The sequence below is a fragment of the Dermacentor andersoni genome, chromosome 10 (assembly GCF_023375885.2).
Source record: "Dermacentor andersoni chromosome 10, qqDerAnde1_hic_scaffold, whole genome shotgun sequence".
Lineage (NCBI taxonomy): Eukaryota > Metazoa > Arthropoda > Arachnida > Ixodida > Ixodidae > Dermacentor > Dermacentor andersoni.
Window position 1 is genome coordinate 129,377,032 of NC_092823.1, and position 15,825 is coordinate 129,392,856.

A 15,825-nucleotide genomic window follows, 5' to 3' on the forward strand; every position below is an offset into this window, starting at 1 on the left:
ACTGGAGTCGGCAATGAGGAGATGGGTACATGGTTTACAAACAATAAAAAACATTCAAATCTATGAGGACAACAATACGATAATAGGCAGAAATAGCAGCAAATAAAAAGAGAGGACAGCAAAATTCAAGTCATTTCAATGGATGATCGGTTACAGCGGTTTTCAATGGTTATGCATTAATATAACATCAATAGAACAGTAACGTAACCTTAGAATTCCTTTACTTTATTAGAATGAAAAATGTAACCTAAAACTTACCCTTAAAAAAATTACGCTGCCATCATGGCTAGAATAAAAAACAAGTATCCTTAGCTACCGCCGAAGAGACATATGTACGAAGGCGAACGCCTTGTAAAGCCTACTGTAATTCACCTTAATGCACCCTAATCCTCCTTCATCCACCTTAATCCTCCTTAATTAATACACCTTAATCCCCCTAATTCAACCTAATGCCCCTTAATCCAATCACTATAATCAATAATTAAATTTGCTAATCATTTAGCATCTCTTATACACGGCTGGACATGCTTTGGTTCGTTTCTGACCTTCCTTAGATCGTGTGATGTGTTCTGTACCTCGCAAAACGGCCTTGGAACATGGAGATCTAAGGCATTTGCCTTAAAAATTACGTTTTCTCTTCGCCAGCATAGAAACACATCAGGTTCCCCGCTCGAAGCCGAGCTGAGATAGCACACGCTTTTCACACAAGCGACAAGCGCTAGAGAAGCCTGTTGTTCTCAAAACAAACCACGCTTTATAAATCAGCTGCCCACATTTGAACTGTGCTGCTGCTACAGCTTAATAAAAACAAAAAGCGCAACAGCCCGCTTGCCGATGCGGTGGAAACACGGCGGCCTACGAAGACCGGATGGTGCCGCGGCACCCACCTGCACTGCAGCGCTCCTAGCGGCAGCCGCCGGCATTCATTGCATCCGGTGCCAACCGGGAGGCCGCGGACGGCACACTAGCCAGTATATTCTAGGCACTATAGTATGACATAGAGTTTCTCACTACAACACCTAGAGGGTAATCTGGCGCCACCGTCTATGGGAGTTTCTTAAGCGGGCACCGTGCCGTCATGGGAATGACGGTATATGTGTCTGCGAGGCTCGTGTTGGCTGGTGTTGTAAGAGGCTTGGTCTAAAACGTGGATATGGCTACGCAAATAGCGCATTCTCAAAGTAAAATCTTCATAAAATGTTTCCATTCACGCATATTACATCTTTACTCACCCACGATGCATGACCAAGCGAAGAAAAGCAAGAACAGACGACCAACTGTTTCAAAACTTTAGCGGCCCGCTGATACTTCTTACGTAACATGTAGTCGTACACACAATAACAAGTTCTCATAGTTAAACAAAACATCTTTTCGCGTAATAATAAAGCTAAAACAGCTTTTTAAGTGCTGTTCTAGTCCTGTCTCTACGAGAACGATGCCAATCCGAATCCACAATATACCGGCATTCCCATGCATACCACAGCGCAGCAGCGCCAGATTTCCCTCTAGGTAATGTAGTGAGAAACTCTATGAGATAGATAGATAGATAAATAGATAGATAGATAGATAGATAGATAGATAGATAGATAGATAGATAGATAGATAGATAGATAGATAGATAGATAGATAGATAGATAGATAGACAGATAGACAGATAGATAGATAGATAGATAGATAGATAGATAGATAGATAGATAGATAGATAGATAGATAGATAGATAGATAGTAAAGGAGGCAATGACTGCGCAATGGCTTAGAATGGCTTGACAGTGCATAAGAAAGACACATTGCAGACAATCCAATCCACGCCAACGCGCTAAACATGGCAGACGCAATGCCGGCATTTGTTCCGCGGCGTCGGTCTTTCTAAACTTTTGTGCGCTCCCAAATGTGCATATTTTGACTGCACAGGCGTATGTGTTCGTAGGTGCTCGCTGCAGAGCACCTCATCGTTTTTTTCGGTATGACTTCTATTATCAAGCTGCACGCCATTTCGGGCGTTCAAGATGAATCGCCGCAGTGCTACCTCCTGCAAGTGGACGAATTTAAGTTCTTGCTCGACTGTGGCTGGGATGAGTTCTTCAGCTTGCAAGCTGTCAAAGAAATGAAAAAGTGAGTGAGCGTGAAACCGGGTACAAGTGCTAGTCGGCGTTCTTATGACAACCATTTGTTTTCGTAGCCAACTTGTCTTTTAAGCGTTTCTTCTAAACGTTCCTTGATTTTGTGATTTTACAGTAGTCGTGTCATCTAGACTCTAGGCATTTCTAGACATTATTTTTGGGCATTTGATGAACTTATGTACTCATGTAGGGAAGGGCCAACGTAGAGACCATTGTGCACATCTCGCAACAGGTGTTACTGACTCATGGCGCGGCCGCAGCATTGTGTGATGTTTTCATATCGCTTGGGTGCACGATTATCCTTAAGTTCACATGTGTGCGCACTTTTCTCCAGTAATGCCTGAGCACACTTTATTTTTAGCTTGCCATGATAGATCCTTTTTTCAACATAAATAAATAAAACCTTCGGGAACAGCGGAAGGAACACTTCAGGGGCGCTATAACGTAAAACTATTCCAAACTTTTCTATTCCAATTCTGCTATCAGCCCTCCACGATTGGTCAAAAACTTTTTTCGACCACCCCCACTTCACCTGTCTGTCACGCGACGTCACGAAAACCGCGATACCTCCCCATCTGATATGATTTGTACACACTGATTATGCATGATTTGACAGAAAAAAAGAAAAACCGTTATTTCTGATTCGACTCTTTTTCGCCATTAGCCCTCGGCTATTGGTAAAAAGTTTTCGGGCTGCACCCACTTCACCTGCCTGTCACGCAACGTCACAAAACCGCAAGAACTCACCGCGTCAAAGTGACGTGTACGCGATAAAGATGCATTAATATGCCGAACAAAACTGAATTTTCTTCGGAATAGCCGCAGGCTGCCCCGTTCCGAAAGGCATAGAAGATGGCTCCCGCCGATCGCTCAGACGCTGGCTACTCGCACTTGCCGGAGAGCATGGGTGTATTTGCCTATAATAAAACTTTTTGCGTGGCATTGTAACGTTTTCGAGCACTTTCGGCACGTTTACCCCCTCATTCTGCCAACTCTTCTTTGCTGAGGGTCCGTTTTAGCGTCATTCTTGAGCTTCCGTTGCATGCCACCGCGATTTTCGACCAGCCACCGCAAGCTAAGTAAGAAAAAGCCGACCAATCGTAGAAGCCGGCACCACCCTCTTCGTCCGGTTATCGACTTTCAGTGCAGTGGCTCGGCCCCATCGAATCCCTCTCCACTTGAGCGTTCTCCTCGCCTCTTGTCAGCCAATTAGATACGACAAGCCGATCAGTGTAGGCAATGTTATTCGTTTTTCAAGCAAACAAAAGTGACCTCCTATGAACGAGGAGAGCGTTTGATTGGTCTGTTCAGACAACCCTGCGGGTGACCGCCCGGTGCTTGCGTTGGCGGTTACGCAAATTTGACGTCAGGAGATTGGAATAGAAATATATTGGAATAGTTTTACGTTATAGGGCCCCAGTATGAGTAGTTTCCGTGTCATCAAATGCTCGAATTAAAAACATCAGCATGGATGCAGAATTTAAATGCAATGCTTGCCATTATCATTATTATTAAGCGGTTATGTTGGGAAATTTATATAGTAATGCCTACCTTATATTTGCTATCATGTGTAGCATTTGTATGACTTCCTTCATCTTTACATTATGAAGGATTCGAAATATGGTGCTCACATCATTTCTCTATGCAGGCATGCAAGCCAGGTGGATGCAGTACTTCTTTCATTTCCTGACTGTGGACACCTCGGGGCATTGCCATACTTGGTGGGGCAGTGTGAGCTCAAGTGCCCCATCTATGCAACTGTCCCCGTTTACAAGATGGGCCAGATGTTCATGTACGACCTGTTCCAGTCACGCCATAACATGGAGGACTTTACTCTTTTTACCCTCGACGATGTCGACGCTGCCTTCGACAAAATCATTCAACTCAAGTACAGCCAAACAGTCAATCTGAAAGGTGAGGTCACATTATACATTTACGCTGCATGCTACCACAACCTCATGATCCACAGATGCAACTGTGTGTCTAGATGTGGGCCACAAGATTGAGTGGGGTTCATGCTTAGCAGACACTGGCTGAACCACGCGTAATTCGAACGGCATGTCGCATTCTCTGCTAGCCACTGTGTGTTTATATGCACACGTGTGGCATGCATATTTGCTAAAGGCTCTCTGTTCTGTGGCTGAAGCGCAGTTTTAAATGCTAAAATGCAATTTTTGATGTTCAAGGGAAGCATTAGGATTTGCGCTGCAATAAGACTAGTAATTGCACGTGTCGAGCACGTGATGTGTATCGTCGCACCCTCGGTTCACCACAATCATGTATATTTTCTGTGTGTGTCTCTTGCGTTTCAACTACATCACAAAAAGCATTTGGCATCATTTTAAACAATTGAAATGGTCACAGCAAGGCATGGGTGTAGCTCTTTTGCAATTTGTTGTCTGGATGTGTTGGTGATTCCATACACTATGTGATACCACGAAACATGGATGAGGTACGTGAAGATCACTTGGCAGTAGAAAAGAAAGTAAGAACTCGCATTATATTGCAGGACACACTTGATATCAGGCATATAATTGCATGGCTGTGTGACCACCTTTATCTGTGCCTGAGATGTCCCTTTATTATGCGGTCCTGGTCCCATTAGGAAGACAATCTTTTCTTCAATCAAAATTTATTCTTGTTAAGCAAACCGAAAGTACAGCATTACATGACGATCATATGGCACATGGCAGTCACAAGACACAGGAAGTCGTACCACTGATTTGCTGGCAGCTATTACTACATCCATTTTACTGTGGTGATCATGCCATTGTGCTGTCACTCATAGTGGCATACATAACCTGTCTACTGAACTTAGTTTCTGTTTTGGACTTCACAGAAGAAAAAAAAAAACGGTGATGCATAAACAAGCAGTGAAATAGAGTGAGCATTAACAGTTAGCAAATGCTTTTTTTTATTACATGACCGCATGATTAACAGAAAGTGTGGCATTAATTGAGTTGCGCGACGGTGACACCAACAGAGCAGGCAGAATGCAAGTGGAACATGCGTAAATAACACCAATGAAGTGCCAAAACAGACTGTGTGGCCGAGTGCCAGTCCCCTGTTTAGTGATGGCTTGCACTTCTTTCATGCAAAAATGTGGAATTAAATGGAAATATATTATCAGTGGTGCAGCGGTGGCGTAGAGGTAGAGCATCCACCTCGCGTGCTAGAGGACCGTGGTTCGCATCCCGGTGCCACGCAATTTTCCACCTGACTAAAAAAAATCTGCGTGTTGATAAAATTGCACAAACAGGCCTGCAGTGTCGCCTGATCCTAGTGACTAGAATCGGTAACGCACTCCCTCACTAGAGCAGGATTCGCCACACTGGTGCAGTACTTGGCCACAACCTCCTATATGAATACAACAATCAAACCCCGGCCCTCAGTCCCCAGCAGCTCCGAAGCAACTGACCACGGCGGCGGTCAGACTTGTGACGCAGCAGAGGGTGCTAAGAATCTCTGGATCTGGACAGGCCGCCATTGGAATCTGAACCTGGCAACGTTTAATGCTAGAACGTTATCTAGTGAGGCGAGTCTAGCAGTGCTATTAGAGGAATTAGAGGGCAGTGAATGGGATATAATAGGGCTCAGTGAAGTTAGGAGGACAAAAGAAGCATATACAGTGCTAAAAAGCGGGCACGTCCTGTGCTACCGGGGCTTAGCGGAGAGACGAGAACTAGGAGCCAGATTCCTGATTAATAAGAGTATAGTTGGTAACATACAGGAATTCCATAGCATTAACAAGAGGGTGGCAGGTCTTGTTAGAAACTTAATAAGAGGTGCAAATTGAAGGTCGTACAGGTCTACACCCCTACGTCCAGTCATGATGACCAGGAAGTCGAAAGCTTCTATGAAGGCGTTGAATCGGCGATGGCTAAAGTCAAAACAAAATACACTATACTGATGGGCGACTTCAATGCCAGGGTAGGCAAGAAGCAGGCTGGAGACAAGTCAGTGGGGGAATATGGCATATGTTCTAGGAATAGCAGGGGAGAGTTATTAGTAGAGCTTGCAGAACAGATTAATATGGGTATAATGAATACCTTCATCTATCATCACTGATAGCTTTGCAGCTGTGCTACCCATACATCTTACTTTGATGTCATTGTATAGAGGAAAGAAGCAATTACTCAATCATGAATGTGTTGCTTGCACATTCATGCAGTTGTCATGCCACACATGACATAATCGAAGCTAAATTTAGCTGTTTGCTTGGCGTTCGGAGAGGCGTACCTAGTCAGTGCATTTGTCGATTCAAGCAGGAGTGGTTGCATTTGAGAGAACTCCCTCAGTCATAAAAAGTATAATTTATCAAACTCAAACTTGTGCTCCTTGGGAGCTATAAGGCTACAAGTGTGCAATTTATTGCTGAAATTTCACGCTTGCTTGGTTATGGTGCCCCTGCGTTGCACACGCACAGTCCAGAAATGGCATGAGGAAACTCGGGCAGCAAGCCAGAGGGATGTCCGACCCCTTTAATGACAGCAGAATGTGTCCACCTCCATTGGGAGCACAAGCGCAGGTGCCCCTACCATGTACATACAAGGGCGGCGGACTCCGGTGGCACTAGTAGGAGGATCATTTCTTTACCTTAGTGCCCCGAGACTCTCTGCAAAATAAATGGACCCACTATGGATAGGCAGCGAGGATGAGGGCAAAATTAAACCGTAAGACCCACCCCGACTACCTGTAACATAAATTAAGCTTTCTAATATGTGAATAAATGAACTTGTGCATTTAGCTACATCATTTTTACCCCATTGCCAGCATACCCCCTGGAGCACGCGCAAGACATTTCACGTGCTCCACCACAGCTGCGTCGCTGATACAGCCTATGCAATTTTTAAAAATAAAAACATGCATATAACTCGGTACATCACACTTGAGCCGTAAGAACTAAAGTATTCAGCTACTACAGTGACATTTCAGTGCTCTGAATGTTACTCACACTTTGCAATCACTGGAGAGAAATGATGTTGCTGCCAGAAAACTGGTTCTTCATCTGCCTCTATTCACAATAGTACAATCCAACATTAAAGCACCAACCTCGTTCTACATCTTTTCGATTTGGTCTGCACTTGCATAAACAAGGCATCTTCACACGCACAGATTTGTCAGTTTTGTGTGACACCTGCCATACTTATTCGAAGATGTCAACCTTTCTTTTTTTTTTTTTTTCAAAAATGATACCCAGAATGAGCTATCCACCTATATTTGTGACAAAAGTATCTCAACCTATACTCATGAACCAAGCTAGCAAAAGTTCCATGCGAATGGAGTGCCTCCTTCACACCCCCTGTAAAGACAATCTGGAGATTATCTAGACTGGCTTTAGGAAATTCTGCATATGCAAGGTACTTAACAGCACCGAGGATCATGTTGTTTGGGGTGCCTGGGACGTTGGCAAAGCATCTGACGAGGACCTGGGACGTTGGCAAAGCATCTGACGAGGACAACTACTCTGGCTCTTAGGACGAGGATGTAGCTTGTGACATTGGCTAGCAAAATTTAGTAGCCGAACTTATAGTAAATAAGCGAGCGTCATATAAGTTTTCTTGTTTTTGTAAAAAGATATGGGTCTGCCTTTATTTGAATTACCTAATTTCATTTCTCTGCAAGTCCAATATAGAGGTTGACCTGTATACATGTTTGACCTATCTTCAAGCAAATACGGTAGTTCTTTTGTTCCTTTAATGCATATCAGGTGCATGAAATTACAGCAGTTCATACAGACCCCTTCGAGCTCTCTGGTGTCCACAATCACACTTTCATTGATTGAAATATTACTTTATTGATCTATTGATTGGTTGATGTGTTCCATGTGCCAAAGCAACACAAGGGTTATGAGAGACTTTACTAGTGGAGCAAACTATTTTGTTCCTTCTATGCTTGTTAGCTGCATGGAATTACAGTAGGGTTCGCAGACATTTTTTAAATCTCTAGCACGGGTGGCACAGCAGCACCAGCTGCGCCTAAGTACTACATTTGTGACTTGCCAAGCCAGGCTGCGCAAAAACCATAACAGTGCCTCATATTGCGTCCAAGATGCTCCAAAACACCTGAGTGCGACCACTTAGGGCAGCCTGATTCAAGGCAGGAAGAGGGAAGTGATAGAACTCAAGGTAGATAGCCTATGTTTTGTTAACTTGATCCTCCTGATATAGGGAGTCATTGCGTACCGCACTTTGCTGGTCCATTCGAGCCTGCGCATTCACATGCAATAATGCACAACCATATTAGTACACCTGCGAGCCCGCGTTCGTGTTTTATGAGTGGCATACCTTCGTACTTATCCCCTAAGACGCCAACGCATGTGCAAGTTCATACCTTCCAGTGGGGCCTGTAGACCAAACTTGCTTTGCTTGCTCGTTCACTCGGCGTCAGCACACACCTGTTAAAACCCATTCAGTGCATCCATTTCATTTCTGCGCACTTGTTTCACTTAGAGCAGTGCAAATACACATTGTAAAACGTAAATGCAATAACTTTGATTAGGCTCCCTGTCACTTGCTAGGAACACTAGCAGCGCACAATTCGCAGTTGAGTCTAAGGGTATCTGATTTAAATTAATTTGAAGCATCCATATTGTAACAATGTTACCATTTTTATCGAATACTAATATTTTCTCACCTTGTACTCTAGGTACTAAAGCCAATAGGACCATAAAGGGGCTGGTATAATGGGAGTCCCTTTGATACAAAGCTAGACTGCAATCCACAAGTTACCCCATCGCCACCATGTCAAATGCACTCACGGTAGAGGCCCAGCAGGCCGTTACGTCTATGTCATTAAGCCATAGAAGTAAGATATTTAATGGGAAAAAGCTGACGAAGCAGCAAAGTGCATGGTCATGTTTATACTGGTCAAGACGGATTATGCGCAAAAGAACTCCCACTGGAAGCATGGCTGGGTTAATGATGCACGGCGAGTGTTGGCACTAGTTAGTAATGCATGCGTCAACATGTGAATGCATTTTACGTCAGCCACATTCATAGGAGAACAGCGTGCTTGCAAACTGACGAAACCATTACTAATGGTAGAAATTATCTTGGTTTAAGAAACCTTTTTAAACAACCCACGGTGTCAGTGCTTGTCTCCATTGTACTTTTCTGTCCTTTGTCTGCAGTTGCACTGTGCACACTGTGGTTTGAATTCTTGGAAGAATTAAATAGAAGAATCTAAATATGATCTAAGTATTTTGCTCCGTAACAGGTCCCAAAATGCTGTTCGAATCCTCCGTTATTTTCAACCATGGGAGTTAGAACTTCAGTTATAACTCAGTCTAACGAAACCCAATCTTACGAAGTTCCCGATCTAACAAAGAAATTTCGATTCCCCAGCAAGTACCCATAAGGTTCCATGTTGTCATCAATCCGAATTAACGAAACTAGCTTGCGTTAAACCCGATTTAATGAAGCTTTTTCAGAAATGAATGAGTAAAAAAATTGTTGGGATTATTTTCTAATTTTGACACAGATGGGTTTTTCTTAGAGCGTGCACTCTTGCGCTATCACGTTAAAACATCCGAGCACCCTAGTCACGGCCCTAGCTTTATTTTGGCGAGGCTGCACGCCACACCCATGCACAGAACAACAGACTCAGCAGCTGCGAGCATTCTTACTTACCGGATGGCGTGAGGAGAGCCGGTAGCTCGGTTGCCCTTGCGGACTTTTTGCACACGCAGCCATGGTTCAGCAGCAAATGCAATGCCAGAGTAGCTTGTGGGTGTTGCTGTGCTACAATTTCTGATTTCGAAGGACCAAAAAAATCCCTTACTCGTGTTTCAGAACTTCCCGATTTAACGAAATAATTCAAGCATGGTCATCACTTCGTTAGATAGAGTTTCAACTCTGCAAGGACTTCACTGTACCTGGTACACATTGGAAAGTGGAACATAGAGGTCTTTTGCGCACCTTGAAGTTGGACCTGTAACTGCAGAAGCTATTGGCAAAATTAAGGACTATAGTAAAAATTGTGATCAATTACTTCATTGAGTCACTGCAGATTTGAAGTGGTACTGCTCTAAATAAGCTGCTCCAAATTTAAAATTTGCAGCTCCAAAAGCGTCCTTTTTACCCTGTTAACCTGCTCGAAACTAAAAATATTCTGATCCAAAACCAAGGTTTTACTGCTCCAAAAATTGCATCAGAAGCTGCTCCTGATGTTCCAAATCTCCTCTAGGGAACCACGGGTGTCTGCAGGCCACACTTTGATTAACATAATACTTGATTGGTGTAATGATTGATGGCTAGTGTTTAATGTCCCAAAGCAGCAGCTACTGTGAGACACATCATAGTGTAAAGCTCTAGACTAATTTTGACCACCATGAGTTCTTCAGCAGGCACCCAACGTACATTATCACTTACGCATTCAATTTCCATTAGAATGCAGCCACCACAGTGCAGAATCGAACCTGCTACCTTGTGCTCAGCAGTACAATACCGTAGCCACTGAGCGACCATGGCAGATAGACTGTACTTTGGGAAACGCCGGTCTCTGCCTTGTTTGCAGGTAAAGGCCAGGGCCTCTCCATCACTCCACTTCCAGCCGGTCACATGATCGGAGGCACAGTGTGGCGCATAGTCAAGGATGGCGAGGAGGACATTGTGTACGCGGTGGACTTCAACCACAAGAAGGAGCGGCACCTTAATGGCTGTGCCCTCGAGACCATCAGCCGCCCATCTCTGCTCATCACGGACTGCTACAATGCAAACTATGCACAGGCACGCCGAAGGACGCGTGACGAGCAGCTCATGAGTAAGCACCCTTTTCTATTTCTCCAGATTTCACTATTGTTGAGGTGTTGTACAGCGTATATTTTGTGTGCAGTAAGCAGAATCCACACCCGTGGGCTAATAGATCACCACGCATATAATAGAGAAGTATGTTAATTAAATTTGCTATGAGGACCAGACCATCGGCCAGCCTTCCATGCAACTTGTCCCGTCTGTCCTTTCTCATCTGCTCTTGCAGATGCAACCGTGCCTCTTGTGGAGTTCTCCTGGACTGCGCTCATCAAGGCACTACTATAACGGTCAAAATTTGGGTTACATCCAAGCCACTCACTTAGCTACAATTTGTAGATCTATGGCCAACACAACACCATAGATCACTGCTAGACTTCATCGAAGCAAACCAGCTCAATATGTACAGGTTGGTCCACTGTTAGAGGGAACACGCGAGTGTGTGGTTCATGGTCAGCACAGCACCATGTACGGAAAGCGACGACAACCAAGCGCATGCGTGAAACGGCGCCGGTGCGGCGCACGCCATGCGTCATCTGCTACCAACCCGCCCCTTTGCTTTGCTTGTGCAGTGCCGTGCTGCCATGCAATCACACATGAACAGGATTTACCTCAAGGAGAAGCATTTAGTTCCGTGCACTGCTACCTGTGAGACATAGAAAGCACACAAGTACACTCACTTCTACTACAGCGGCATAGAAGGCGAATAATCAGGGGCAGAACTGTTTTTCGGAGAATGGTATTTTTGGACAAGCCAAATAGCATTGCCGTGCTGCATCTCGCGCGAGCATTCCGTCGACGGAAACACATTCACAACACCGTCAGTAACTGCAAATTATTATCTATGTATTTGCTTATATGTGTTAGTCTCACTCCCTCACTATCACTTTGGAGGAAAACAGCTATACTTCTGAATAACTATATACATGTTTACGTTTCCTGATGTGCCAGTGACAGCTTTACACAGCATTTCGTATCTTCCAGCAACTCGACAAACTGAGCACGTTGCAGGCAGACATCATTGAAACATGCCATGTGCCACAGGCTATAAACAAACTGCGGTGTCACTCGTTTTGCTGAGTCAGTTGCCATGCTCCATCCATGAAGTGAATTTGTTTCGATCTGTCGTGTGATAACGTCCGAATGCTAAGCCTCCTCCAGAAAAAACAGTGCTTCATAAGGTTGTCTACCAACCAGGAATTCTCAAGAATATTGAGTAGTGTGGAAAAAATCAGGGAAAACTCAGGGAATTTGTGCTTCTATCAGGGAAAATTAGCTGTAATTTTATTGAAAGGGAACGAAAGTCGCGGTAATGCTGGCTCGAGTAACAGACAGGAACCGTAACGAATCATCTCTGATGCCACATCGTTGGCTGGAGGAGTTGCCAGTGTACAGTTAACGACCGACTTTTCGGACGGCTTCGCGGTACCTCCACGTACCCCATAGAGTCAATGTATCAGAACATCTGAAATTTCAGGTGCAAGAACCCTTTGCCATACGATTTTCCTGAGCTTTTGCCGGGACCGCCGGTCCAAAACAGCATCAATCAAAGCCACCACTGCAGTCGTTTTGATTACCTCGCCGCCTCGAACCGGCACTCTCGCATGCAGATCCTGCGGCATCGCTAGGCCTAGCTGCTCGACGTTCGCTATTAAGCTTCTTGATGTTGGGTGCAGTGTTTTTCATTGAATGAATTTGCCGCTGTCAGCAATGGCACCGACTCCACATTTGTGGTCCTCACGATTGGCTTCGAAGCTCGGAAGAAATGGTGCATTGCATAATGCCGGTTCCCAAAAGTCAGCTTCGCCTTTGTACAGAAATATTACTTTGTGAAGCTACGCTAAAGTATTGCGGTGAAGCATAACAAGACTGAAGGGGCTATTGCCACGGGACGCAGTATGTATTCCTTAATTTATACACAGGTGCACCCGGTATCTCCTGTCATAGTCCGAGCACTGATATGACTAATACGTGTACCGACAGGCCTCCAGAGCTTTTTCAAATGTGCCCGTGGCAGTTTGAGTTCTTTAAGGACAGTAAAAGACATGCATTCTTTTCCAACTGGCCGATTTTTCAGATGTTTTCTTAGGCCCTAGAGAGTTAAAAAATCAGACGTTGACTGTACAACTGACCAAAAAGATGCTTCAAATGGTCCATGGGGCAAACGAGCGGCGGAAAGAGGATGAGAACAGAAACGACCTACGCATTGAGAAATGAACGGGAAAGGAAGGATGCTGTCACCGTTTTGAAGGAGCTTGAGCTCAAAAAACAAACTGTTGGCTGATGCCGAGATGCAGTTGTCCCTCATCCAAACCAAAATAGACTCTTTAAAGCAGTGAAACACAACACTGAGGCATCGTGTGCTGGCTGAGAGTATGTCAGGACATTTGAGGTTGACTTACAAGCTGTTGAGAGAGAATCTCACTTTTGACAAAGTTCGGGCCTCAGGCCTCATACCACTAAGCTTGCTATCAGTTGATAGAAATAGCTCATATTCTAAAATATTTGCTTCTTTATGCATCTCCTTTTTATTCGTATTTGAGAATGTCTGACTCGATTTGCAATTTTTTTCGAAAACATTTTATTTGCTATGCATTTTACTAACCTATCCCTTCTATTTTCTTTTTGAATAAAATAAGCACTACTCCATAGTATTAAACTAGATCGTCGGGCTTTTTTTTTTTTTTTCACATGCTTACTAGAGAGTGACAGCATCAGGCAACATGGTTTCAGCCCGTCTCGACACAAAACATAGTTCTGCGTCACTCAGGGAATTTAGCAAAGGCACTCAGGGAAAACCTGGAAAACTCAGGGAACTTGGAAATGTCAACTTGGTAGAAACCCTGCTCATGTCGCCTATAATGTTTTGAAAGCTTGATCATTTCTATGCTCTTATCATCCAGATGCCTGGCAAGTGAAATGCATCTTTGTTCCTTTAGATCGCGTTCATTGCAACTACAGCTCAAGATGTGTGGTCACCCATCCACACGAAGGCGTAGTGATGGGGTGGGCAGCAAACATTGCACGGCGTGCGCTGCCCCAGCGCCATTTAGTGCATGTGCTTGCTTTTTGGTGCTTCCCATACATGGCGCTGCACAGAGGGTGAGCCATGCACTCGCATGTTCCCTCCAAGAGTGGACTGACTTGTACATTATAACAAAACTATTTAATGTGGCATGCTGAAATTTCAAATTATGAAAAAAAAATATCATTCAGATTGCTGCATTTGCTCAGAAGGCATTATTAAAGGAGGATCCTCAACAGCAATACAAACATAACAAAAAGTTATGAGATAAAGCTCACACAGCATAAACGAAGAATAGGTGCACATGTCAGATAGGTATGGAATATAAATATACTATAATTTTTACAGCAGATTTGTGGCCGCCAAGAAACCTTTTCATATTGTGACTGTGTAACGTGAAGTTGAGAATTAAATTTTTTTCCTCATTTATGACTTGGTAATTTCCCATCACTTGCACATTTAGGCCTGCATTTCTGTGGTCCAACCTGTTCAGATTTTGTTCCTTCAACTATCATCGGCTAATCTTCTAATCCAAGCCTTTTAACATCTAGATAAATAGGTAAAGCTCCAATTGCCTATGTCATCAGGGGGCTATATGCCTGCTCACCAACTACATACACTGGTACGAAGGACGGGGCTTGTGATTAACAAGAACATATTACTGGACTAATTGGTGCATAACTGTTAATGGGAAGGACCTTGTATGAACCAGATGATGACAACAGTAATACACACATAGACAGGACGAGTGCTGGGTACGAACTCTTTTTGAAATGCAGAGATCAAAAGTGTACACAAATCTTCGTGCAAGCACAGTAATACATCAGTGTCACTTTATGGAAGGGAACTGGTCTATATCACTGTGCACGGAGAGCAATGAGTCTGGGGTAATGATTACAAAGAGGCCTGCATGGTGCGTTTGCATGAAGATTTGTGTACAGTGCTAGGGGTGTGCAAATATCAAAATTTTCAAATCCGAATCGAATGCGATACATAGCTTCGAATATCAAATAATGATATGCACATACGTGCATTTATTAGCAGTTTCAGTCATCTTAACATGTTGGAACTTCGCAATTGCATTGTATATGGTAAAAAAATGTCTATAAGCCGTTATACTAAAATATTGTATATTTGGCTCATGTTAACCTGGAAAATTGAGTAATTCCCACAAGCTGTCTGTTCTCGCCAACCCGTGTTTTATTATACATCAAATGCCCATAAACTCAGAGGCATTTGACCCTGTGCCAGCCATCACTCATTGTGTCTGCTGTCAAGCAATAAGCTCGTTATTGGGGCTGGCGTTGCAAAAGAGCACATCTTGCTGTCCACAATTCTGTGCCCCTTGCTATTAAAAGGCTGGCTTTCTTGCAGAGTTCAGACGTCCAGTGGCTAAACAGATTTTACAGGAGGAATTTTGCCACCAGCACAAAATTATTACAAGATTCAACACAAAATCAGGCAGATATTGTTAGATTATATTGCAATAGTTATATGATATATGCATAATTTATTTCATCTATATCAGCGAATAACATATTTAGTTGAACCTAAGCCGACCCTCGAAATTTGCAAGGCCAGAAAATAAAAGAACTCTAATGTAAGCAGAGTGAAAAAAAAGAAATATACTTGACTGAGAAAAGAGCATGCATCGTATTACACAAGCATACCTGTCATAGGCACGTCCGACGTTTACTCATTGGCGTAAGCAGCATCCGCAACATCACTGTCCTCTTTGTCACTTGTTCCTTCTCACAGTGAATCGTCCTTACTTCTATCCAGCACATTAGAAGTACTACACTTTTGGAACACGCATACAATCATTTCTGCCATAATTTCGTCCCATGTCACAACAATCCAGTTCACCAGCTGGCTCAGCAAAGCACGCTTGATGCGTCCAGTTGAAGTGAACTGATGCTCTTGCAATGTC

At 43.8% G+C, this 15,825-nt stretch overlaps 1 protein-coding gene across 1 annotated transcript in view; it reads left to right on the forward strand.

The window, feature by feature from the left end:
* Positions 1-1,802: 1,802 nt before the first annotated feature.
* The window catches only part of Cpsf100 (cleavage and polyadenylation specificity factor subunit 2), a 53,672-nt gene continuing 39,649 nt past the window's right edge, over positions 1,803-15,825 (forward strand). The window contains exons 1-3 of the mRNA XM_050192656.3: positions 1,803-2,112; positions 3,769-4,034; positions 10,638-10,883. Coding sequence (XP_050048613.1) covers positions 1,964-2,112; positions 3,769-4,034; positions 10,638-10,883 — 661 coding nt within the window. The 5' untranslated portion in view covers positions 1,803-1,963. The remainder of the gene's footprint in view (positions 2,113-3,768; positions 4,035-10,637; positions 10,884-15,825) is intronic.